General features: G+C 43.9%; 1 protein-coding gene across 6 annotated transcripts; it reads right to left on the bottom strand.

The window, feature by feature from the left end:
* Window positions 1-389: 389 nt before the first annotated feature.
* On the bottom strand, window positions 390-23,489 carry sema6dl (sema domain, transmembrane domain (TM), and cytoplasmic domain, (semaphorin) 6D, like). 6 transcript variants are annotated; one of them, XM_061751746.1, is made up of 21 exons: window positions 23,333-23,483; window positions 21,530-21,712; window positions 17,348-17,513; window positions 16,390-16,501; window positions 15,354-15,414; window positions 15,083-15,145; window positions 14,873-14,974; window positions 13,953-14,043; window positions 13,580-13,699; window positions 13,218-13,306; window positions 11,386-11,603; window positions 11,150-11,281; window positions 10,412-10,567; window positions 9,551-9,724; window positions 9,095-9,235; window positions 8,775-8,852; window positions 8,631-8,689; window positions 8,057-8,113; window positions 7,427-7,609; window positions 6,359-6,600; window positions 390-4,268 (listed from the first exon to the last, which is right to left on the bottom strand). In XM_061751746.1, exons 3-21 carry the CDS (start codon window positions 17,466-17,468, stop codon window positions 3,147-3,149), a joined length of 3,321 nt encoding a protein of 1,106 aa, XP_061607730.1. In that variant the 5' UTR covers window positions 17,469-17,513; window positions 21,530-21,712; window positions 23,333-23,483; the 3' UTR covers window positions 390-3,146. The 6 variants fall into 6 exon arrangements, with proteins under 6 accessions (XP_061607730.1, XP_061607741.1, XP_061607722.1 ...); XM_061751757.1 differs by lacking the exon at window positions 21,530-21,712 and adding an exon at window positions 22,557-22,603 and having other exon boundaries at window positions 23,333-23,480; XM_061751738.1 differs by lacking the exon at window positions 21,530-21,712 and having other exon boundaries at window positions 23,333-23,489.
* Window positions 23,490-26,230: the final 2,741 nt, after the last annotated feature.

Raw genomic sequence — 26,230 nt, forward strand, 5'->3', positions numbered from 1 at the left:
ATTTTGGAAACTTTCCCACACGCTTTCTGGTGTGGTTGAGCCGGTGCTTGTCCCAAACTTCAAAACAACCCTGCTCTAGAAATATAGTCTGAAGTTCGGAATCCTTCGAAAGACACTTGATGGCTCGGGTGGGGCAATGTGCATTCAAGCAAGATTGTTCATACTGTTGAACCAGAATCACATGATAAAACCGTATCAGTCAACCAACCATTCTTCCATCTATACTACCAGTGGGATATATTCCAGCCACTGGAGTATTTAAGCAAATATATTTTTTCACTGCTCAAGCGTAGTTGTTTGTAGGCATAAAAAAGATGCTCGGCGAAGTGGGGCGTGGTTCCACACGTGCAGCGAACACACCCAAAGGTTTTGAAAGCTGAGACAATGGCTTGATTTTTCACAATTTTGAAGCTTTATTTTATATACTAGGCAATTTTTTTCATCAGTTCATCAGTGGCAGGGTTGTTTACAACACTTCTCTGTGGTGTGTCAAATTTACAAGTGTCTTCAATGTAGCTAACAAGCATCTTTCCTGAACGTGGAAGCCGGAGTACCTGACAAAAACCCATGCAAGCACGGGGAGAACTTGCTAACTCCCACAGATGAAGGCCGTAGCCTGGTTTCGAACCTCCATACCTTAGAACTGCGAGGCGGATGTGCTAACCACTATTTCACCATGGCGACACAGCTAATCCAATCAAATCAAAAAGTAAAAAACCACTCCTTACATGTTATTTCGGTGCAGTAATGATTTATTTCAACTATACATGCCGTGTTAAAAAAAAATCAACAAAAAATATGAAACAAAGACCATTACTATTTACACTTTCACAGTACATCTTTAAAACATTATCTACACGCTCAAATACACTGGCGATCCTATATATACACCTGGCCTTGTATCGCCATCTTGCACAGCATTGAAATCTAAATGACATGACCAAAACATGTATTTTTTCTGCACATGAAGAGCTTCGACTGAATTTTAAAGGCTTCAATTTAGATTGCAACTGAAAAAAAGAGTTCATATTGCAATGTACAAGGCAGTTAAGCAGTGTATGTTGTAAGGATCTTCGTGTGTGTCAGTTTGCAGGTGTCGCACACAAAAAAAAGAGCCCCAATACCGGCTGGAAGGAAGTCTTTACATACAATCATTACTTGAAAACAAAATGTGGCTTTGGGCTAAACAGGCGCCTGACACTCGGATAGATGTCACCCATATGGAGTATGCAGTTCAATCGTTCCGTAACTCATCCCAACTGGCCAATAAAAACTCAATTGAATTTGAGATTCTGCGTAACCACAACCAATTCCAACGGTAACAGCTCTTCGCGTGTTAATGCGGTGGCTGCAGGCAGGATGTGCTGAATTGAGCTGACTGGACCACAGTGCAAGGTCTGAACAACCTACGTCCCGCTGTCAAAAAAATACATTCGCTGCATGGCACCTCAATGTGGCGGATTAATACATAGTCAACACCAGCAATGCCCATTCTTTTAAAACCTTTTTTTGTGTATGACCCACTCACAAGTGGAATGTTCCATTACAATTAGGTAGTTAATTTTCAACACTTTTGGCCAATGAAATGATTTATATCATAAATGGCAATAACAAACTGAGAACTGTTGACATTGCCGATATTATACTGTATGTGGTAGGTCATTTTGAGAATAAGGCACACAATGCACAGGTTTTATGTTCACTTGCCTAAAAATATGCTTACTCCTTATTTATAGTATTTAAGTATATACACAAACTTGTCATTCCCAGCATGACTTATCCGGACACATTGGTAAATGTTGTGTTGATTGTACATTGGCCAATCACAGGGAAGCTGTAATGATAACGCGGGCAATGGAACCAACACAGAAAGTAGAATGAGCTCTTAAAAGTCCTATTATTCCGATGTCTGTCTAGTAATGTGACCAATATAATGGTTGTGGGAGGAAGAAATGTTTAGTTTTAGTATTGCCAAATGCATACACAGGGCTCATTGGTGTTAATTTCATTGAAGGAGAGAAATGCATTCCTGCTACATTACAAGAAAGCGTCTCTGCAGTAGGATTCCGTAGCTGTTCGATCAGGTAATTCATCAGTCTTAACATTGTGTTTGGTTGTTGAAATGGTACCTAAGGGCTACTCTTTGTATTTGGAAAAAAAAAAAAAAATTAAAATAAAATGTGCATACCCATATTAGGGTCATCCCAATCTGGTGCACTACTAAATGCAGCAAACACAAACAGCTATGTCTCAAACCAATAGCAGCAAAATGTATTGAGGATATCCCAGTGAGTGAAGTGTCCCTGTACCAGTATATAACCCAATGTGACCATCTTAAAAGTAGCCCAACCTAATCACCTTTAAATACTTTAAAAATGACACAAAAACCGTTTCACCTTAGTTTAAAACCAGCCCATACACTTTTCAGCAAGACAGTGACTTTAAGGTGCATCGTCTGCATGGCACCGCTCTTGAAGTGCCAAGGGTTAACTTTGTTCTGCCAGTACACGATCCTTCTTTCACATCAGCCTACACAGATGCAAACACGCTCAATGAAAAGACACGTCATCATTTACTCTTCTGTATGCTTGCTGCCTTTGTCTTTGTTCTATTTGAACCTAATAATTACCGCATTAGGTTTACTCTCCGTTGCCCTGCACCAGCTCTCTAACAAAAGCATGGCCTACCTCTCTGTTCAGTTCACATTAATGGGAAGACAGTGCTCAAAGGCAGTGAAAAATGAGACCCATTCTTCAAGTATTCCACTGTTTCCAACCTGGTACCTCACACACAGACGGACTCTGTGGCGGCTGCTGCTGTGGTGTCCTAATCCGTGTACATCAATGTGAAAACGGGTGACACCAAAGCCCAAATGTCCAACATGACGAGCAGGATGGAAATCAAGAGAATGAAAAACATCAGAGGAGTTTCTTTGGCCACACGTTTTTTTTTTCTTTCCTCCTCCTCCTTCTTCCTTTTAACTGAAGTGTGAGTCAGTGTGCATATCTCTTAAAGGGGAACAGACCTCAGGTTGGTATACACACACACACACATACACTGGGGTCAACCCAATCCATAGCCAAGCCATCCAGGCTCAAAGCTATATTGTCAAGGCAAAGAGCTCACGCCAAAGTGTTGGTGCTCTTTTAATAGCTGTACTTATTGACCACTCGCATCTGTGGAGTCTGTGGTGAAAAGCCATTAGGTTTAGGGGGCACATCTGGCTTTAGCGATGGGGTCCTTTTAAGTCCTGTGCGAGGGAGCGAGCCGTGCCCACTGTAGCTGCTTTGTCGCGATAAAGAGGGAGGGTTGGGCGAGTGCATTCCTGCCCCCATCATTCCGACATGGGAATCAAGTCTGGAGGGGGGTGTTGGGAGCATGTAACCCCCTCTGTTCATACTGTGCTGGCGAGACACAGATACCCCCATAGTCACCCCATTTGTTGAGGTGGACAAGGAGTGCCTGTGAGAGGCACTCCGTTGGAGCTGATAGCCCCCTCTCGGCCTCTCCAAGGTTCCCCCCATGCTTAGGCTGCCCGTTGGCGTGGTGGGAGTGGTGGACAAAGGGACATCCACCCTCTTGGTGGGACTGTGCCTCGGCAGGGAGGAGGAAGGAGAGTACAAGGAGGCCTCACGGCTTGGCACCCTGGGAGGTAGTTCTGTCAGTTCCTCCATGGGTTCCAGCATGAGGTGCCGAGGGCGAGGCCCCGATCCCTCATGAAGAATGGCCTTAGGGTTGGCCACAGAGTCATTGAGATGTTTTAAAAGGTCATTTAGTGTATTCCTCGCATCCACCGACCGCTTCTGGTCTTTCCTACTTCCTTTCGTGTCTGGGTTCTTGAGCTTCTTTTCAGAAGGATGTGGTAAAGTATCATCTCCGCTGTCAAAATATGGGTGGTCATGTGTGGCATTGGGCAGGACAACAGCACTGGGAATGTGAGAATGTCCCAGGGCCAGGTGAGGCTGGTTGGAGTTGGATTTGGGTGGACCAGGTGAAGACAGAAGAAGCTGAGAACTCTTGGCTGTCGAGTTGGATTCTTTGCGGGGACCGCTGACCTTCCTGTGGTCCCTCTCCCACTGGTTTTTGATGGGCTGCAAGCCTTTCTGCTGAAGAACAGGAGTGGACTCGGGTGTCGGCAAAGCGGCCAACTCGGGGGGCGCACAGCCATCCCGTAGGATCATGGTCTTGGTGTCACCGTTGGGCGTTTTCAGGTCTTTACTCAGCAGGTTGGTGTACAGCTTAGGAGAATCAACACTCGTCTGGTATTCCTGTGTACATGAACATGAAAAAACAGGAAGGATGATTTACTAAGACTTTGAGGTGTTTTAAATCCTTTTACAAAGTAGTGCCATGAGATACAAGTTTAATTCGCTCCATGACCACATTCATAACTCAGAACATAACATTTAAATCATCTTTTCCCATTGAAAGGACTGCAAATGCCGTTAATCTGTTCCAGCATTCCCCCAAAAAGCAACACAAATTGCTAAGGTCTATTTTTATGAGACAAAATAGCACTCTATAATATTGTACTTCATAAAAACATACAGTAATGATAGAATTAAAAAGAATAGTTATACAGTTTTTGTGACACTGCAACAATTGAATGCAATTGTGCTGCTCTTTCTGGTGTGCCAGCTTTGGCCACCTGGGGCAGTATAAGACAGACGGATATTCTATTCATTCAGGTATCTCGTCAGCTCATCAGTACGGCACTAATATTTAGGCTTTACGCGATCATGATTTTTTGGGCCGATCGCCCGTCAGCGAGTTTAAAAAGCCGATCACCGATCCGATCACAAGATGGAGGAATGTGTCTATTTAAATGACCTGTTTATTTACTGTATCTACTTAATTGCTCCAAAAATTATATTTACAATAAATAATGTATCTTTGTTCCTCTATTTATGCCAGCGAGGCACAGTGACAGACAGAACAAATGAATGGTCTTCTATTAGATGGCAGGAAGTAAATACAGTAATTCATGTCTCCACTTTTTGTAACGTTTTCATTTGTTGGTGTGCCGTGAGATTTTTCAATTGTTAAAATATGTTCCTTGGCTCCATAAAGGTCGGAAAATCATTGCTCTAGTCAGATCGTGTATTCGAATCAGTCAGGTCAAACCAACATTACAACCTGACAGAAATCATGGGTGCTAACTTACTGTAATTAAATTACTTTAAATGACTTCACCCACACCGAAACTTTAGAGCATGATTCGACAGAACGGCGGCATGTTTACGTACAACCGTTCGTGCTACCACTGGCTTGCTAGGCTACATAACGTTTTGTTGCCTGCTTGCGAGCCGTATCGTATTCAAAGTACGTGAACATACCTCAAGCAAGCCTTACATGAACGTCCTCTCCTCTCCTGAGCACCAACACAACCAATGCATGTTTTCCCCTTTTTGTCCTTATAATACAGTCGGCGCAATCCACTCTTGTTGTCGTCGCCATGGTAACAAGTGTATCCGGTCGCATTTGAGTTGACAAGATAAAGTCCAATGATCGTAAAAGACGGGATGCGGTGGTATCGGAATACAAGATTTTATTGTAGTAGTCTGACATAGTGCAATTATGAAAGAGCAAATGTGTCTTGTAGTCTGATCAGGACATTACATGTTGTCTGTCTCAGACGTGTTGTCTGTTCCACACCTTCGACATTTTTGTTTTTTATAACTTTATTAGCCGTCAGATATTTACAAGACTATGTCAAAAGACACACGATAAGGCCAAAAATAAACTTTAGCTTTTGGATTCAAATATACTGTGCACGATGGCGACGCGGAGCAAATGTCTTTTGCGGTCATTGATCGGACCGGCGAATTATGACATTAAAGCCAATCATCCAAAAATGCCGATACTGATCAGGCCGATAAAATCGGTGTAAAGTCTACTAATATTAGTTGCTCTTCGTGAAGGATGATTGTTATATTGTCTATCTACATGTGTTGCAACACCATTTGTGTTCAATCCATTGCTTAAAGGGTTGTCGTAGCGCAACAAAGATGCGATTTAGTGTCGGCATTAACCTAGCGGACTGAAAAGCTAAGCTATGTGGTGATTATAAATACAAAAGGTGTAATTCTCTTTGTTTGTGTTTAGTTTGACAGTAACCCAACTGAGAGTGGCAATAAACAAGTTGAAGCCTCGTTTTTTAAAAGAACTGTTGACTATTTGTCAAAGTGGTGCATATTGTGAAGTGAGTTGAGTTCACTGCTATCCTACGGCGTTCCTATCTCAAGTCTGCGCTTACAAGTCAAAGCCAAAAATTGTCGCAGCGACAGCTTGTATCCTGAAAAACGTAAGTCGAGTCACTCGTCATCTGCAGGCACTGTTGCATCTAAAGGGTTGTTACCTTTACAGGGCTGTCGAAGAGGCCGTTGAGCTTGACGAAGCTTCCAGCAGAGTCCGAGCAGGATGGAGCGGATTCTGCATCCTTGTGGACACGCCGTTGCTTTCGCATGAATGATTCCCGATTGCAGAAGACAATCAGACCAGCTAGCAGGGCACCCATGAGGAACGCACCAAACACGCAGGTGATCAGGATGTTCATGTGGACCATCTGGCTGGTTTCACTTGCTTGGATATCCCACACACCTACAGACAAACAATAAGGGAGGGTTAACCTCATGCTGAGATAAGTCAAGTGGTCAGTGAAGCGTTGTTTTTTTGTTTAACCAGCAGAAATGTGAATGTTTGTGCTTGAACACAACCGTGCATGAGTTTCATCTCTTGGATCTCCTCTTAAACAATGTACGCAGTCGTTTGCAAATAGATCAGATGAGGAAGATGTGGTTATTGGTAGAGGTATTTAGGCTTCCATACACATGCAACCATCTGTATTGGAGATTGCATTGGAGATTTGTTAATTCAGGAAAGGAGGATTGGATTTGCTTGATCCATGCGCAACAAAGGTTTCTATCATCTGAAAGCTGAATCAATCTTTTCAACCAAGAAATCAACCAGCAGGACGTTGGTCAAGCGGAGCAAACGGAGTCATGTTTGTATTCCACAGGCTGAAGTTGTCGATGCTGTACGGGAAGTTTGTTAGTAACCACAGACATTGAAAGAGTTAGTTCATCCACTGTGTGTCCACCATTGGCTTGTGGCAGTGCAGGGCCAGCCAATGATATACCAGCCAGGGTAAACTATTACTAGAGCTAGTGTTAGCTAGAGTCTATTCTGCAGATCAAATCAATGAACGATTGAAAAAAGTATTTCAAAGAGGAAGAAAAGCTTGGAAAATAGTGAAATATAGAGTAAAAGACAATGAAACATAAATGTGGTACTTTTAATCTATTCTAGATAGCTGCCATAGTGTGGATGTGTGTATTTGCATATTTTCGAGCGTCAGCGTGCATCGTCAGTGGTCGGCAGCTATCAGATCAATGCAGCATGCTGGCTGGCTCCCTGCGGGCCTTACCCTCTTGCCCCCCTGGGAGAGAGTCTAAAGAATGAGAGGTGGCTGGGTCATCCTGCAGCACAAAGCCTGAGCCGTAGAGCTCTGGAGCGGGCCCAGAGCTGGGGCTCTGAGTGGGAATGAGTACTGGGGGAGGTATGGGCCCACTGGGCAGGACAGTGACTGGTGCTGATGAAAACTCCATGTCTGTGGTGACAAACAAATTGTTAACAAATGGTGAAGACGTTGATAAAGCACACTGTCATCATCCCAGTTTAGTAGGCATGGGCAATGTGAATTTGAAAAGTTAGTGTTTGAATAAATCACGGTTAAACCTTTGACATTTTTGTTCCAAAAATTTAGTAAGGACAAAGGAGAGCATACAGAGTTTCAAAGAGGAGTTGGTACACAACACTGTAGATGTTTTGGTGGGTGAGCATGCCAGGAGAAGTGATCAGAACAGGAAGTGATGAGAGAAAAGTCAGGCAGTCATGTGACCTGGCAAATGGGTTTTGTTTGTGACGGTTAAAATGAAGCAGATGACTTGCATTCACGGGGGTTTTGTTGTTGCTAAAACATGACAATGAATGAGACAGGGCTAGAGATGCTGAACTCAAGGGAAAATAAACCATTTGAGTAAAAGATCAAACTAACCAGAGGTAGGGTCGCCAAATGATTTGTAATCTGGCGCTGATGTAGTACCCAAAAATGCTAAAAGAATTAAAAAGCACAGTACATTATTAGGGAATTCAGAAGTTAAAAAAAAAAAAAAAAAGTCCCTTTAATAAAAAACGTATGAGTGCGATTGAATAAAAGATATGAAGCACTCACTAACAGTGTTTTACTAAAGAATGTCCTCTGGTTCTGATCAATACTGAGGTTCAGCTTGGGTCATGGTCAGTTGGTACATTTGACAAGGTAGGTATTTCAACATAAAATCAGTAATGGTTACATTTTGGGCCATCACTTATTATTGTTACAACTAAGACCTCTACCATTTGCACCAGCTGAGCATGAGCCTTGAAGGTACATGTCCATGTTTGCGGCATTAGTTTACAAGTGGCCATGTACTCGCTGTATGTAGATGTTAATACCCAACATAGACTTACAAGTATGTAGGGGCAAGTTACTGGCGTGAATACTTGTGTGAGTGTGTATTGTGTGTGTGTGTCTGTCAGTGTAGATATGTGTCAGAGGATAGATGAAGTGGTATGAAGATGAGTCTTACCCTGACAGTCTCCCAAATGGCCAGTGTTCCCTAATTCAATATCCTGCTCATAGCCCGTCCTGAAAACGAGACAAATGTGAAGTTTTTTTTATCATCTCGTTTTTTAATAAGATACCTTGTGTTCAATCTGGAGCTTGAACTCACAAAAGACCAGGCTGTATCCTCTCGCAGGCTCCTTGAGGCCTCCATCCACAATAGGGATCACGTAATGCGATGCAGGACCTGGTAGAAAAACACACGCACACAAATCACGTGACCATTTAATCATTCCGGGAAGAGCGCCGTAATCAAATCATTTGTGAGTTAGTTGCTGAACATTAACCCCAGTATAGAGGGCAAAGTTTTTATCCTTCCTCCATTTATAACATTAACTGGACAAAACAAAACAGTGAAGGCACAAACCTGTAGAATGTATAGCTGCAAAAAGCAAATGTAAGTGTGTATCAGAGCGTCACTTCACTTACTTGTGGCAAGAAGAATGCCTTTCACAGCGACTCAGGGGAATTCGAATGACGCAGCTTGAAAAGGCAACATACAGGCTATGTGCGTCTTTATCCACGTGCAGCGACAGGACACGCTTATCGTCGTCGTGGTTAGACAAGCACCTGGGAAAGGGAAATCAAAGGTGCATCAGATTAGTGTCTACTCTTTCAATAAGGATTTAATCACCAGCTAGGTGGATAAGCTTTCTCTCACATCTTAACAGGGCTTTAACACTTTAACGCATTTGCAAATGATGCATAGATCTAAAAATAAACGATTGCCAACAAACAAACATTGAATGCGCAGAAATCTGACAGACACGGGGAAGCTCCAGTTAATAATAGTTGCCGACTCTTCAGCCATGAGGCGGACGGAGTAGAGAAAAAGAGAACAAACCAAAAGCAGACAGAGGGGGTGAAAAGTGCATGATGCCTTACTTGGCCTTGTTGAAGACATCTATCTCCTCCAGAAGCAGACTGTCATTCAGGGACATGGACAAGGTCTTTGCCAAAACTTTGAGGACAACCCCTGACTCAGAACCAAGGAAAACCACAGTGTAGTTCTTGTGCGGGCCTGCTTCATTGTCCACAGCCAGCCCAGTCAGTCGGTACCTAGAAGACCACATGCGGCCATGTAGTTTAGTGATGCACAGATAAGTACCAATATCGCTACCAGCACTCGTAAAAAACACTTATTGTATTAATGTTGTCATGTTGAAATGACAAGTAAAATGTCTTGTATTTGAGTTAAACATGGCGTGTTCCAGAAATGCCATTATCAAGTATCTGGACACGGTGTTAGTGAGTACTCAAATTTAAGTACTTGTACTGATACTCGGTCCGAAAAATGTGCTATCGGAGCATCCCTAATGTATTTACTCTGTTTCATGTAGTGGTTGCTTTCAGTACTTTTTCAGTACTGACCTGCAGGCACTGCAGTACTGTAGTTTGTAACATAGAGTTTCTTTATGATTGGATGCACGGTTGTTGTTTTTTTTTTTTTATGTCTCAAAGTGTTCTCTGTCAATTGACTGTCTGTTGTCGTACTAGAGCGGCTCCAACTGCCGGAGGCAAATTCCTTGTGTGTTTTTTTGGACATAAAGATGATTCTGATTCTGATTGTCATTTGGTTAAGCGAAAAAAAACATGTTTGGAAACTAATATGGTGATAATAAATATACATTTTTTAAAGTTGAATTAAAACATACCGTACTTAGCCCTTGTGGAGTTCTTAGTTACTGTTACAAGTAAGACCCTAATAAGACCAATGTATTTAATTTTGATATTTGGGATATTTACCTGACACGTGTCTTTGTGTACCAGGGCTCATCCCCAGTGGAAGGCACAGCTGTGTCCATGAGAGGGTGGGACTTGATGAACTGCAGCGTTTCATCCGGGAACTCGATGGAACTCTTAAAGGGTGCAGCTGGACCGTAACCTGCACAGCACCCGGGTCTAAAATGGAGAGTTCGCATGCACAGAGGGCAAAAGGTCAAAAAGCAGCTGATGAGATCATCGCACAGCAGGGGGGATGATCATCATGTGCAGTGAAGTGGATGCAAAGTGAAATGAAAGGGTTGGGGAGCAGGTGCTTATTAGCTCACAAAAAAGGCCTCAGCCGGAAACATTAGATATGCATAATATGCATGGTTATCCTCCATCAATGATTCACCAGGGAAATGAGGTGCTTTGTAGATGTATTTATTTATGTATTTATGTTTGTTTTAGACACAGGGTATGCCTGGAAATACTGGACGTGTGCTTAACAGGTTCAAAATGCATCCTCGTATAATTATGCCACATTAATTATTTAATCGTCAGCAGATGGTGAATGCGTGTGCTGGGTCACAGCTAATAACCTGGTCACATATTTGATTTCACCGGACCAACCGAAGAAAGGGTTCAGAAAAAGAACGACTGGTAAGCAGCTGCTGAGTCAAGTGCCACAGAATGGTCATGTTTAATATATTTGCGTGTTTATTGTATTTCATTTTGAATGTTGATTTGCTCCTTTCAGAGGTTTTGAAAGATCCTTACCGAGGTTTGGGTAGCTTCTCCTCTGAAAATGGCGTCCATATGGAGTCAGCAGTCTTCTGCTCTTTAAATCGACCACGGAAGACTTTCTCGATGTCGGCCATGGAGAAAGCACACACTGCTGACCCTGGAATACTGCGGAGAAGCACAGTCATTAAATGGCCATACTTCAACTCTGTACAGCCTTCTGCCATCTTTGAAATTAGTCCATCCATCAGCCATGAACAGCCACAGCCCACCTGTTCATCTGAGTGGTGAACACACCCACGACGGACGGGACCCCGTTGATGTTGATGATGTCAGTGATGGACTGAAGCACGTCAAAGTAGAAAAAGGAGTCCCCCGGCACAGAGCAGTTCAGCCTCGCCTTCACAAAAGATGTCCAATGTTTCTCTAGAACACGCTGTGACCCGCCAATGTCGTTTTTGCAGATCCGGGCGACGCGAGAGTAGACCACCTAAAAGGAGCCAGTGTTTAAGCGAGGGTAGAGCCGGGAGGAAGTGGGAGTAAGCTGAGTGAATGTCGCTAAAAACACTTTCAGTGCACTAAATAATGCATCTCTCCATTCTGTTGCAGCTCAACGCGGACAGCGAGAAAAAACACTTTTATTTAGGCCTCATGACTTTTTTGTGTGGAAACTGCTCACCCTGACCGAGGCCACGCATTAAAAAGCACATCAAATGGCTGGCCTAATGGAACCAAGCGATGTGTGTTCGATTGTGCAACTGCGCAAAGATAACGTGTGTCAAAAGTTAGCATTCCTGCTCTTGTTTCCGTCAAGCTAAATTGCTGTGCCAATTTTTTTTTGATACATACGTTTTTAATATTAAACACAATTGAGCTCATGAAAACAAAAATAGAAGCAACTATGTCAATCATCACCTCAAAGCACATGTTGTATTGATCTCGTCCCCTGTACAGCGGAACCTTGGTACTTCATGTGCCCTACTTTTAGTACGATTATGTTTTCATCTAAATTTTGTCCCAACGAAAAACCTGTGACTCAGCCAGCATTTCCTAAGTTGTGTAAAACGTAGTCGGCAAGGCGAATTCCAAAATGCAAGCTTTTATTAACTGCTCGTAATACTCTGGCAACGTCGGTGTCGTAACACATCCTGTCAAAAGTCAGACCTTCAAAATAAAAGCATGCAGTATAATAACAGTTTCACCACACTTTCTTTGGGCACATTATAAACAACTCGACTCAAACCACTCAATAAACAAGCACAAAGAGTGCGACTGCTAAATAAAGCACCACAGGGCCAAAGAAAGTGTGCTGAAACGTATTCTACTGATGTGCTCTTATTTTAAAGGCCTGACGTTTTTACAGGATGTGACACGCCAATGTTGCCCTAACTTGCCTGAGTGTTGCCAAGCAGACCGGGAGTGTTGTTATTGCCTCGAGTTGATAAAAGCTTGCGCCGTGGAGTACTGTATGCCTTGCCGTCTGTTAAACCCTTTTTTCACAATACGAGTGCCAGCCAAGTGATAAAGAAGGTGAGAAACATGATAGAATTCAAGATCTTGTAACAAAGCCCGAAAATAGCTCCTTCCCTCTCACCTCCTCGCCATCTTCCATGCAAAGGGGAGTGACACCATATTAGCAAATTATCTGGGGATTGCTGATTAGATAACCCCCATCGAAGTTCAAGTGTCACCCGCTTACGAATAGGGCTGACATTTTTTCATCAAGCGGAGACCGATGGGGGACAGGTGGCCTCCAGGCCAGCTCAGGGTGGGCCTTGGTCAAATCTGACGCTGGCATCGAACACAGAATATTGTAATGCCCTAGCATTAGCTTGGAGGCAGATACTGACTGTGGAATCTCTGGGAGACAAATCCCCTCACTGTGATAATGCTTTTGCATCCGGCAAATATTCCCAGAAAACCCAGACTGTTGAAACTTCAGCTGTATTCTAATGCGGTGCACCGTAATCGCATGAATGGGCACTGCCACTCGGGCCATTTGTGTCAGAAATGAATGCAATTGAGGAACTTTCAGCCTTTTTTGGATACAGCATCTGTTCAGAAAATGTAGTGCATTAAATCGGCGCCTTTGGACTATTCTTACCTTTCCCAGATTGCTGTGCTCCACTGCAATCTCTCGGTAGAAAAAGTACACATAATTCCCATACTCGGCTGCGTGCAGGAAATGAGGTTCTGAGGGAGAAACAGGCAGAGAGTTGAGAGTATTTTTGCATCGTCACCACCAGTGCGCATGTTGAATATTTCAGGGATTTGTACAAGGCTGTATATGACTGGGAGCGACCTAGATTGCCTGAGAGGGAGCAGGCCATATCCCCCCGAGGAGTTTGGCAAGACAAGGAGAGCTCTCTATCACAAACTCTTAACGGCTCCGTCACACAACATGCCGGGCCGTAGTGTCGCCAAAATGGACGCAACGAAAGATGTAGCGAGGGGGCACTCGCTTACCTTTAAGCCACTTGGAGTCGTATTTGATGGTCCTCAAGGCGGAACCATCACCCATACTGCGATAAATGACAGAATCGCTGGCCTGAAAGTCAGCCACTGTGGCGGAATACAGTTTCCCCTCTACAAAACAAACGAAACACAGTCAACAAAAGCTGGACTACGACGCTCTTCTTTTGTTAACCCCCCCCCCCCCCCCCCCCCCCGCCCCCTCCTCATTTGCAAGCCTTAATTGGCCTGACTCGCTTTAGCTGCAGGCACATTTGTACTGCAGCAAAAACACAGAGGTGATAATGAGAGCATAAGTAGGAACATCTTAGTTCTTTTGCAGAAAGACTCGTTTTTCTGTGTGTAGGCGGCTGCGTTTGACCCTCACCTGCAAAAAGGGCAACGTTGGTTTGCTTGGAGTCAAATGGGCACCGTGCCAGCCCATTGATCTCCTCACCATCCAACTCGAGGTTATCCAGCTGAAAGAAGGAACAAGCGCACACATTTAACAAAGACGGGCAGAGCAAATATGTACCAGAATGTATCCAAACGGTGCAGTCAAATGTGCTGTAAGAACCCATGTTGAAAACTTTTAACGTTTTTGAGGCACGAGGCGTCTTTTGGATGGAAATCCCATTGATCCATTCTAGCCCCCCCTCCCCAAAAAATCTTTTTGTAATGTGTATTTTAATGGGGAAAAAAATTCCACTGTATAATATCGTACTTCATAAAAACACACAGTAATGACATAATTATATAGAATGTAAAGAATTAATTTTTGTGTCACACTTTTTGCTTCAATTCAATGAACATTATGCTTCTCCTGGTGTGTGCCTCGGCGACCTAGAAGCAGTATAATGCACAATGTATACACAGGAGACGTCACAACTCCTCAGCAGTACTATTAGTCGTTCTTCGCTGAGGATTAAGGATAGATGCCTGTCAGTATTGTATCATATCTGTCTAAATGCGTTGCCCCACTGTTTGTGTTCAAATATCTGTTCGTTAAAGGTTTACAACACTGCCCCATAGTTCCCGTGTGTTAGCATCAGCATTAAGATAGTGTACTTAAAGGCTCAGCTCTGTGCTTGAGTTAAATACACAATGAGTAATTCTCTCGGTTTTATGTTTAGTTTGACAGTAACCTTCAGCTGAGCGTGGCGATAAATCTGCAAAATCTACCAAACTGCTGCTGGATGTGAAGTGACGCGAGTTCACTGCCATATCTCTGCTCATATCTCGAAAAACTAGTAAGTCGAGTCGCTTGTACCTCAAGGCACCGCTGTATCTATGAACATGCATACTGACCCTGTAGTATCTGCACATGGGGTTAAAGCCATTGGTGCCACAGATGAAGACCAGGTCGTCATTTCTGGGAACCAGCACTTTGATGAAGTTATGGCACTCATCCTAGAAACGGACAATGAGTGTGTTGAGGTATTTTTGTATTTTTTTTTAGCAGGAGTAATTAAGTAGCACTAGAGGAACAGTTGCCATTTGAATTATAGTTATACTTACTCTGTGTTTTCCCTTGACAGCACACATCTCTCTGTCAGCCTGGCCTGATCGCCATGTCAGCTTCTATGGAACCAAATTGTGAAGCATTAACACACATAACCCTGCATGCTAAATGCATGTGCACTAACAGGAATGCATACACACACACACACACACACACGTCTCTCCTTTCAACGCTCTCATTTTACAACCAGCCTAGTTTGTGATGAATGGCTGTGTGTGTGTGTGTTTATTTGTGGCTCAAAAGAGTAGCTTGTGGCAAGAATCTTACCCGGTAAGGGATGATCTCATTCCTGTAGGATTCTCTCAAACTTACAAGGTACACCTGATCTCTGTTGACAGCAACATAACGCACACAATCTCAGTGATGCGACAGAACAAAGGATATATTTAGAAGATTAGTTAACCAGTGTGTATATTAAAGACTCAAATACAATTTGAATATTAGCAGGGTCACAATTTAACCTTGTTTTACTGATGCATCGTAAACCAGTTTATCTGCATCGTTTTCCTGATTGCTTTTTGTTTACAGCTGAGCTCACCCTTGGAAAATCACATCTGTTGTTGATTCGGATATAACTCTCCTCCCAAAACACAACTTTTGGTTTTGTGGTAACATGAGATCTTCAGTTTCTCAGTTGGCAATCATGAGCAAAATAATGTAGCGGCTTGTCTTTCATGTAAACAACAAAACGTCAACTAAGAATTCATCCTCATTGAATCCTGTTTTTTTTTTTTTTTTTTTGATCAACTGGCTTTAAAACCGGAATTTTGTCTGTACTTTGCATGACATCACTTCTTGGTTTGATGATGTGCCAGTTATGACAAATGCAGAACACCCAACTGGGAAGAATTAATTGCTTTTACTTTCAGGCAACATAATGTGAACACCCAAAACTGGCAGTGTGATTTACCTGACACCAGCAATACATATGGTTGTGATTACAGTAGTTGGGGGGGGGGGGGGGGGGGGGGCAGTTATACTGTAGATGTCAAGGTGATTTCTTGCTATAATACTAGTGGCCGGTAGTTAAGATGAACCCAATGCTCATGAATACAAAATCGACGTAGAGATGCCAAGAAATCTGACAGGGCATCAGGCTCGGGCGATAAGACGCTTTTGCTGGATCAATATCGACCATATACATCAGATGGCGGCCTAGAAGCCACGGATCCAATAACACTAAGAGCTTTCCCCCCCCGCCAACCCCCTAGTACCACTGTTTACCTGCCAAGATGCGAGTTAGTGAATTGCTGTGTTAGTGTGTGTGTGTGTGTGAAGGAGAATCTGTGCATATTCAGTATACCTGCCAGCGATGAAGAGCGTGTCTTGTATCTTGGTCATCAGCTGAAAGTCGAGGCGATGCTGCGACTCGTTACCAGAGGGCCTGCCTCTGAACACGGGGTACCTCCGTGAAACTGCACATGCACACGGTTTTCTTGTTATATTAAATGCGACTGCTGATTTGGCATGAATACGTTGTGCGTGCACAAATCTAATCCAATTTGACTCATTGATTCGGAGGATGTGCTGGCGTACACTGATACTATATTTTTACCAGTTATGTGTCTTAGTGGAGACCAAATTGATTGCAGAGCCGGTGTGGAAAAAGGATTGTATTATACTATAAAGCGACAGAGAAAAATATTATGAACTATGCCAGTGTTGTCATGTTTTCAAAGAAATATCACTGATTTGCTTAAAGATGTGTGGCACGGTGGGTCATAGGCCAAGGAAAAATACTGAATTTGTAAATTCTTGAAAGTGTTTTTTAACTGGATAAAGGTACACATGTAGTTTTTTTTTTGTTAAACGGAGATCGCATTTTGGATCTTTTTTTTTTTCCTAATTTCGAAGTGCTTGAATGCATGAACCTTAATGACAATTGGATTTCTCAACCGTGATGGAGCCACGCACGCCACTGAGTGCCACTCTACTTATACATTGCATTTACTGTGAATTAAATTCAATTTGAGGAAGGTTATTATTCAGAGTGCTAGAATGTTTAGTCATTAGTCGTGTTTGAGCAGTATGCCGCTCGATATTAAAGCAGAAATCTCTTAATTTTTCTTGTTCGATGAAAACAAAAAGACTTAATGCTACAGCTCTGTGCAATGTATATTGGTTCATGAATAAAAACAAACACCATGCAGCATTTGCAGGTACAACAATGAGGGGTGCTATATCAGCCGTTGGCGTTTTTAGTGACACTGCAGCCATTAAACGGCGACCCATCTCCGCCGCGTGCGCGCGTGTGAACTCACAGTGAGCGTCGACGACATCCAGGGGTGTAATGTCCTCGGGGAAGCTGACTGCGAGGAGAGTGCGTGAGGCTGTTAGCAGCAGCAGCAGCTCACTGAGCAGAAGTGCGGCTCTCTGGCCCATCGCTGCTCACATACACTTCCTGTTGCACACTAGTGGAGATGTTACCTGGAGACGGGGTACAAAAAAAAACAACATTCCTCTCTTACTCAAACTTGGAGACGTACAGCATGTACACCATCTACCATAGGTAAAATAAATACAAATACAGAACGGCATGATCTTTTGGTAGAATACGCTTCACTCTCCCCAAAATATTGGAAACAGTCTGATGCAGTGCAGCTCACTACAGACAAACATTTTGATCTGCAAAACACACCTATTCACTATCTTGTGGTATCAGGCCACAGCCATGTCTAACAAAAACATCGCTTTGGCACCTCAATCCAAGAAATTATATTGAAGTAAGGGGATCCGCTTCTTTTAGTTTTTACTTCTTTAGTTTTAGTCTAACATAGAAACCTGCTTTGTCGCCATCTTGTGGCATCTTTGGGAAATAAACCTTTTCGAGTGGGCAATTACTTTCAGATTTTCGGTATTCACGGCAGGGCCCAGTCCCTAACGCTGCATATTATTATTGTGTTACTTTATTTCCTCGTTTGTCTGTCCCTGGAGCTCGGGCCTGTCTATAAAGCTGATTGATTATATTTGATGAAGCACTTGTATGTTGTGGATGTTATGGCCGGCGAGTGTACAAGCACAATACACACACACGACCCTGTGCAAAGCAGTGGTGGCTGGCAGAGCAGGAAATGTCCCTTCTACCTCCCCCCCGCATCTGCTAGCTAACAGAAGGTCAGCCAAAAGTCCGACGTGGTGTCTCAGTGGGTGTTCGGTGAAACGGAAGTCCACTCCGTCAGGAGCACGGCGGGCCCTGCTGCCGCCGTACATCTGTGCTCTTGATTGGTTTGCGCGGGGCCAAGCTCAACGCTGATCAGCTCATCGCAATTTCATCACCATCGCCGGTGTGCCATCTCATGCGACCTTAGCTGACTTCTATTAGCGCTCTGTTAGCTGAGTCTTTCCTTGGGGCCAAAGCGCTTTATTGCACTGCAGTGATTCACTCTATCTTTGTGTTATGAGGACAAATCCACTCTCAGTTGTTTTGACATTGGGAGTAATTATGATGAGTGAACTTTCCCCCCCCCCCCCTTTTTTTTTTTATACTTCATCATAATATAGATATAATACACCAGGATAGGCCTATAATGTATTGTAGGTAATATGCATGTGTACGAAATGTTTGGAGGAGGGCTTTAGAGGCAGGCTGTGCCTCTAAATGATTGGTGTACATTTCAAATATTCATAAGGCAAACAAATTATTCATGTGGGCAAAGCCTGAACGGATATAAACAATTTACTGCGAGACGTCACACAGGCTAAGGCACGGATTAGCTGGGAGCACGCTGGGATCCGCACATTGGGAGCACATACGTCATCATGTTTTCACATAATGTATCTCAAAGGCCGACACATGTGCACACACGCAAACAGTAATGATTCATTTTTCAATTAGCCCCAAAGCACACCTGCTCCAGTGTGTCAGAGCCAGGCCATTAGTGCCTTTGATTGATCCACACAGGAAGCAGGGCAGACCATATCACCCTTTCACAACAGTCATGTGGAAACCGCTCTAAATCCGCTCGCTTTAGTTATACTTACTTACATTCTGTGCCCAAGTAGCAAATTACTGCAAAAGTAGACCAAGTCCTACAAAACATCTGCATGCCATCTTTTTTTCCTTTGTACGCCCAGTGTTTGAGTCATCTCAACGCACCCAACTGCCTCGAACACTCAAGTGTAAATATAAGCGACCGCATTTTTCCAAGCACTGATAAGCCAATTTCAGTTTGGTAACTTATTGCGTGTCACCTGGGAGAGATTGAAGTGAGGCTGCAATGGACCGCTCTAAAAGTGTGTTACAGTCATTCGCGGTGCGTAATGGTGGCAATTCAGTGCTCAGTGGGACGCTGTGGCCTTCCAAACAGCAATGTCATTATGAGTAATGCTAGACCTGAAAATGGCTGCCTGCGCCTCATCTCCATTAGCCCACTTAACAGTTGAATGGGGACTTTGATGTTTTTGACCAACTTGAGATTGTCTCGGGTCAAATGAGCCAACGTATGTAAAACTAACACATGATGCTGGGGCATTTCCTTGAACTGCGGACACCATCAAGCCTCCAAGCACGCTGGCTGCCAGATTTATAGAGACTAAGCAACTTAATCTAAATGAGAAGGGATGATCTTGAACGAGAGCCATTTGTGTTCCTTCAAAGCATCCAGCGTACTTTGACTACCACGCAGATGTGCTCATCAACAAATGCGCTCACGCTAAAATCCAAGACCAAATGCCCAACAACAGGAGGAAGTGGAGTTGCTGTACGAGATAGGCTACTGAATTCTCTCAATTCTACGGTGCGATTACACAGGCTGCGGGCTTCGCACCGGAGCCGAGCTCGGGTGTGATCACAGGTGACAGAATTCAGATCCCTTCTCTCAATAACACGAAAAACTCCAAATACAATTCAGTCGGAAAATAACTATAGCTCCAGACCGTTATAGCCATACTGTGGAGGCAAAGACTTTCCCTTAATGTAAAGCAGAAACAGAAGACACCCAGAGGTCAGCGATCTAAAATTACTTCTTACTCTCCAGCGAGCCCAGAACGTTTTCTATTGACGATTCCTTTGCGCTCTCTGGTTCCTGCCCTCTAGTTAGTATGTGTGTGGTGTGTGCAAGGGCTGCACATATAGGCCTCAAACAAGCCCAGAGACGCTGGGCTTGTCACGCAACTCATTGCCATTCAGCCTTGCCTCGCTCTACCTCTGTTATTACAGGCTTTTCAAATGTCCCACAACCACACACTTCCCCGCTGATATTGTTGGCTCAAACTCGTGGCGTTTAAAATCGGGGATGGGAGAGAAGGGGAGGGTGTGGGGGGGGGCGGTCTGGTGGATTTGGCATAGGGGTCTCCGGCCCAATTCTGGTAGTTAAAAGCTGAGGATTTAGCTTTACGATCCTAAAATGACAGATTAACACACATTCTCTCCACTTTCGCCGGCATATGTCAGCCGCCACCTCTCCCCGACCGCGCAGTTGGATTCCGTTCTGCAGGGAAGTCTGATTTGCTGCTCATAAAAAAAGATGGCAAACGTCAGCGGTGTGTGACGTTTCCTGCCTCAAATCTGAATGTGATGGGTGGGTGTAAAAGACATCGGCCACCAGTGGGTAATATTACGCTTACGGGTCCAATTTGAGCCATTTACACCCTCGCGCTAGAAAGGCGAAAAAATTCAAACCTCATCCCAGGTCTTCAAAATACAGACAGTGATGCAAAAAACAAGTACAAACAGGCCACGCCTGGGTTCTGGCTGAGCTCTGCCAAGCGCTATGCCAAGCTTTGCAACAAACTCACCCTGTACTTCCAAAACCATTTCCGAAACGTTGCACAATAAATCGCAGTTCCCCACGTGAAGCGGTGGCCGTGTTCAAGCTCGCAACGGAAATATAAATCAGTCAATTGCACGTAGCGCTGTACATCTGTAGCTGCGTCCGAAGGTGGTTTCCCACTGGCCGAGTGCTTTGCCACAAGCAGTTAAATCCCAAACAGTCTTTACTTGCGGCTGCGAAAGAATGCATCATTTTGCTGAGGTTTATTGTCTACTTCACACATCAACAACTGACATCTTTGGCTGAGAGAGTGCACCTAGTTGGATTTATTTGGGGGGGGGGGGGGTGCAGGCTCTATTCACTCCAGTTAACATAATAACCTGGAATCACTTTTGATAGGCAGGTTCGAATGGCCTGTGCCCCCACAAACTAGCGCTAACCCCCTCTTTCTTGTGCACCTTGGCAGGAAGGTTGCACACAGCAGTGGTTGTGCACAAAGAGGCCAGGCTGCAGGTGTGAGCAGGAAACAAAGGGGGGCTTTGGCCACACAACACAATGGTGCCCCACCCCCGGTCACTGGCCTTATCTATGCGCAGGAGAGAGCACATTGGGGGGGTTTTGAAGCAACAGCGCAAACCATATAAACGTGTCGATTGGTAGAACTTTTATCAGTCAGTCCCCGTGAACACTGATTGTGATTTCAGGCAGCCGGTGAGGTTGTTAACGCAGAACCTTGGGGTTTAATGGTGGCTGGCGCAGGTTCCAGCGGACTGTAGTAGAGGTTAACTGCGGTCGTTCTGGTCGCTGAATTCTGACCCGGCGGCCGGCGAGGTGAGGCGAGGCACGGCAACAAGCTGAGCTGTCAGCGCAGCTGCTTGGGATGTTCAACCAACATCAAGTTCGTACTTGTCCAAACTATAGAGGGAAAAAAATGACGACTTATGATCGTTGATATTTTCAACATTTTGGGTGCTTACATCAATTTAGAACGAGCAGTTCGATCACTCCTTTGGCTGGCTCATATCCTTGCCTTAATTCCTTCAAATGGCAGATTTTGCCAGATCATTTCGCACTCTACACCAATCCCTTAATCCGCTCCAAATGCCTCTTAACCAACCATGACCAAAACTACTGTATGTATTTATTCTCTACATGATTTCATTTGATGCATTGCGTGCTAATATTCCTATCTTGGGGGAGGGATTATTTTTCGTACTACTTTGACGCACACGATCCACGCATCGGTGCAGCCGCAAGCGCTTGCATTGTCCGAACTGGGGTGTCATTCAAAGTTCCATCCGTGGTAAATCTTTTCACAAGCCTTTAGTGTCCACGTGAGGGACCAGCACAAAAGACAACAAAGAGGAGAAGACAACAGCCATGGAGCTTTTCTATGGTGTGGCAGCGAGAGAGAAGTGCAATAACGTTCAATGAAATCAAGGCGCCATAAAGCGAAAGCAATGGGCCAAAGTAAAGAGGGTGCAATGAGGGTTCAGTCGGGTTACCGCCATTATTTCATATTCAAGTGATAAACAAGGACAAACGAGTGAATAAGATACTGTGACATTTAGGACAAAACCCTCTTTAACGACATGATGACGTATGTGTACGTCTTTGCTTCAAAGGAAGGAAGAAGCCCATTGCCAGATTGAGCTTCAACTATAACAATTCCAATCGCAAGGAAAAACTAAAACGGAGGAGAACAGATTTCGTTGAAGTTATTTTATTTATTTGTTTTTAAAATCACAGTGTAACCTACCTTGAGCTCATGAACGGAGCAATCCGCCCAAATGTCCGAATATTCCTCTGGTAATCCATTTATGAAAAGAAGAAGAAGAAGAAGAAGAAGAAGAAAGAGCCAGCGTGTTTGATTCCTCTCATCTTAACATCCATTGTGACACACTTTCTCGCTTTAAATCCAGTTTCCCGACTGCGTTCGCGTCATCTAAACCTTTATTTCGACGACTTTTGGTCTCGGTTGGGTGGTGACGACCGATGCTCAGAACGGATCCGCGACCACCGCACGCTTGTGTGCCACAAACCGGACCGTCGTCCGCGTCCCCGCCCCCCCGCTAACTTTGCTCACAACACGATAATAACATCCAAACAAAAGTCATAATAAGTCATAAGAGCAAAAAAAATAATAATAATAAAATGAAAGCGACGAGCCACTTCACAACTCGGGAGGGATTTAGTCTCATAAACGCTCGCAATTGCCTCAGGCCTTCCAACATAAAAGACGAAATCAGTGACGTATAAAAAAGAACAAAGAGTCAAATAAGTTCGTATTCGTCACGAAGGAAGCGCGGCCAAAACGGAACCGAGCGCTTACAGTACGAAGCCTGCCGTTCAACAACAACAACAACAACAACAACGACAACAACAACGCAGCGCAATGTTTCTCCTGCACAGTCAAATAGAGAGCTATTGCTTCTGCTCGCGAGTTTGCCCACTTACACTAATTCCACTTTCACTCAGCCATAAAGTGGTCAAATACGCGCATGCGTTTGTGCAGCGACACCGAAAACAGCTCACCTCATCTGAACGCCTTTACGATTGTGCATCCATTGGCGCTAATCCTCCTCCCCGAATAAACGAGGCGAATATATCGCGCGTCGCTCCAACTTCTCCCGGCTGAGAGGAAAAGCAAACTAAGAAGGAGACACGGCAAATGGTGTCATTGGAGCCGAGGGAGGGGGGGGATCCAATAAGGGGCGCTCCTGCTCCTGCTCCTGCTTCGGTCCCTCCCCCTTGCATCGCAGCCAGCTCTCGCGCCTGGCGTCCTTCCTCTTTTTCCAAGAGCCACAGAGGCAGAGAGGAAAAAACAACAACACCCCTCCTCCCTCTCGTGTGACCCCATATTGCACCCCACTGTGTAAAAGCCCCCCCCCCACCACCCACCCAAATTTCAAGTCAGCAACTGCTCCTAGTTAATACTCATTGCAGCCTATTTGAGGCTCAAGCGAGCTGCTGCTGCTTACTTAAAACATCTTCTTGCAATGTTTGGATTTGGAGAGATAGGAGTAAGCTCTTACTGTATTTAGTGGAGCGCCCCGAAAGTGGCCCTAAGTGTATTTTGAAACCTTTGACAGCCGTTACAGTAAAGTTTACTAGCTATCTAGTGCTCAGTACAAATACTTGACTTTTCTTAAATTGATTTTTCTCACACGCGTTTTACTTTGAAGACATATCTGCACTTTCGACGCCCAATTTTGTCACGCTAACTGTCCTGTGTTTTAACCGCCGCTTGCGATGACACAATGTAAAAAGACTCCAGTTAAGCTTTTGCTTGATTGAGACCTTGGCGTCTTATGATGTGTGCCACAAAAATAATAATAATAATAATGAACAAAAAACAGGGACAGCAGCAAACCGACGAATATTAGCGACAGCAACAGAAGGAAGCTCGTAGAAACAAGATATTCCCCGTCCGTGACCTTATAAGATCATTTCTTTTATGTTGCCAGCGAAAAGAATCATTCGAGTCGCCATCTTAAAAGCCACCCGTTTTTCCATTCTTCATCTAATCTGAAAAAACAAAACAAAAAAAAAACACATACGGGTAATGTGTATTTTTTCAGTTGTTATCATTAGCTAAGTTAACGTTGTTTTTTTTTGTGAGTCAATTCACGTTAGCAAAGCTATTGCGAACGCTTTGTTTCGAATTGCATAAAAAACAAGCCAACAACAACAAAAGACTTGAGACGTACTGTAATGTTCATTTTTCTCGTCAGTAGAAGCAAAAGTACAAGTAAAAGAAGGGAAACTATGTTGTGTGCAGAGAAGTTTATTTTTTACTTTTATTGTTGTCAAAACAAGTAGGCTATTGTTTATAAATGATAGTAAACATTTACTTTTACTTTTGCACTAAATTACATTTCATAGTCTGCATTCTTTTAAATTGACTTAAATCCCGGAGTTGAATCAGTAGCCTACCACTTTTTAACCAACGCCTACTTTGATGAGTTGGACACGTGCGCTATATAGCTAGCTACTTTATCACGCAAGCTAGCTACTTATCTAGCTAGCTACCAACTAATTTACTTACCTCAATACTGATCATTTCCAATTGTCAGAGAGCTGTTAGTTGAACACTTTTGTTTACAATTGCGGTTGTATCAACGCATCAGTGTGCGGTGTTTCGAACGTTTGAAGCCCTTTCATTCCTCCCCGGAAAGTCCAGACAGTGCTACACTTTACAATTCTTCAAAATTGAACTCAGTCAACACTTTGGAAGGTTCCAAAAGTGCTTGACATGGTAACTCCTTCTACTTCTAGGAACACACGTAAAATGTGTTTTCTCATTTCTTTAGCATAATTTGAATGAGTTAAAAGTAAAGCTATTTGCTAAGTATGTACAGTACGGGTCAAAAGTTTCGGCCATTCAATAGCCAACCTGTGTACAATCATGTCAAAAAGGAATTTTACCACATGCACAGTAAACACTAGAACATTGACGTTGAAAGTGTTTGACTTTGTCCTTGGTGAAGGTACATGAACCCCATCAACAGCACCGCAGAGCATGAAAATAAGCACATTGTTATACTGTGTGCATCGCAATGTTGAATATTCTCATTTGCCACATTTACATAGTCGTCTAGCATCGCGCATGTAAACAACAGAGAGGAGGGGGCTCCTGTGTGCGTGGGGTTCTCATTGGAGGTGTCAGGTCTTTCCAGCCAGGCCTGCGCGGTGGCACAATGGAGACCCATTTGCACCTCGTCCCAGATGCAGGTTAGCAGATGTGTGAGAATGGCTTTTGCGGACGCGACCATCCTCACCCACTCCCACACGCTGTGCAGCCTCCATTGTGACTGTGAAAGTTGCATCTGCATCTGAATGCTTGCAGAGGAAACACTAGTTTGCGCTGCTGATCCCCCCCTGATCCTTGTTCAACACTTCTTGCATGTCTTTGTCCCCCACTCCGCCCTCTTTTTTTAAATATTTTTTTTTTTTTTTTTTTATAACAGTGTAGAATTCTCAATTCTTTCTCCCACTTTTCCTGAATCATATGACTATTGTAGCTGTGTGTTGCATTTCTGTGACTTTTAATCCCTTGTTTGCCTCTCAGTCCTGGGTTATTTCTGTGCTGTCCCACTCCCCTTGTCGACTACTGCATCAGCACGAATGCTACATGAGTGGGATAGGACGGTGGCGGTTGATCAATCAACGTGTCCAATGTTTGCTCGGACACAGGTCCTGAGAGTCAGGATGGGGGACTAGATGTATGGATTGATGGGTGTCCGGTGATTGATGGCTGTATTGATTGGCCCTTTTTCCAGTGATTTGGCAGTTTTACTGGGGGGTAATGGCAACGTGACACGACGTCAGTGGATTTGAATGTGTCGTGGGGGTGCTTTTTTCATCATCTTTTCTTGTTAAATACAAAGTCATGTTTTGATTGAATCGTAGCAGTTCATATAAAACAGATAG

Source organism: Phyllopteryx taeniolatus, chromosome 2 (assembly GCF_024500385.1).
Source record: "Phyllopteryx taeniolatus isolate TA_2022b chromosome 2, UOR_Ptae_1.2, whole genome shotgun sequence".
Taxonomy (NCBI): Eukaryota; Metazoa; Chordata; class Actinopteri; order Syngnathiformes; family Syngnathidae; genus Phyllopteryx; species Phyllopteryx taeniolatus.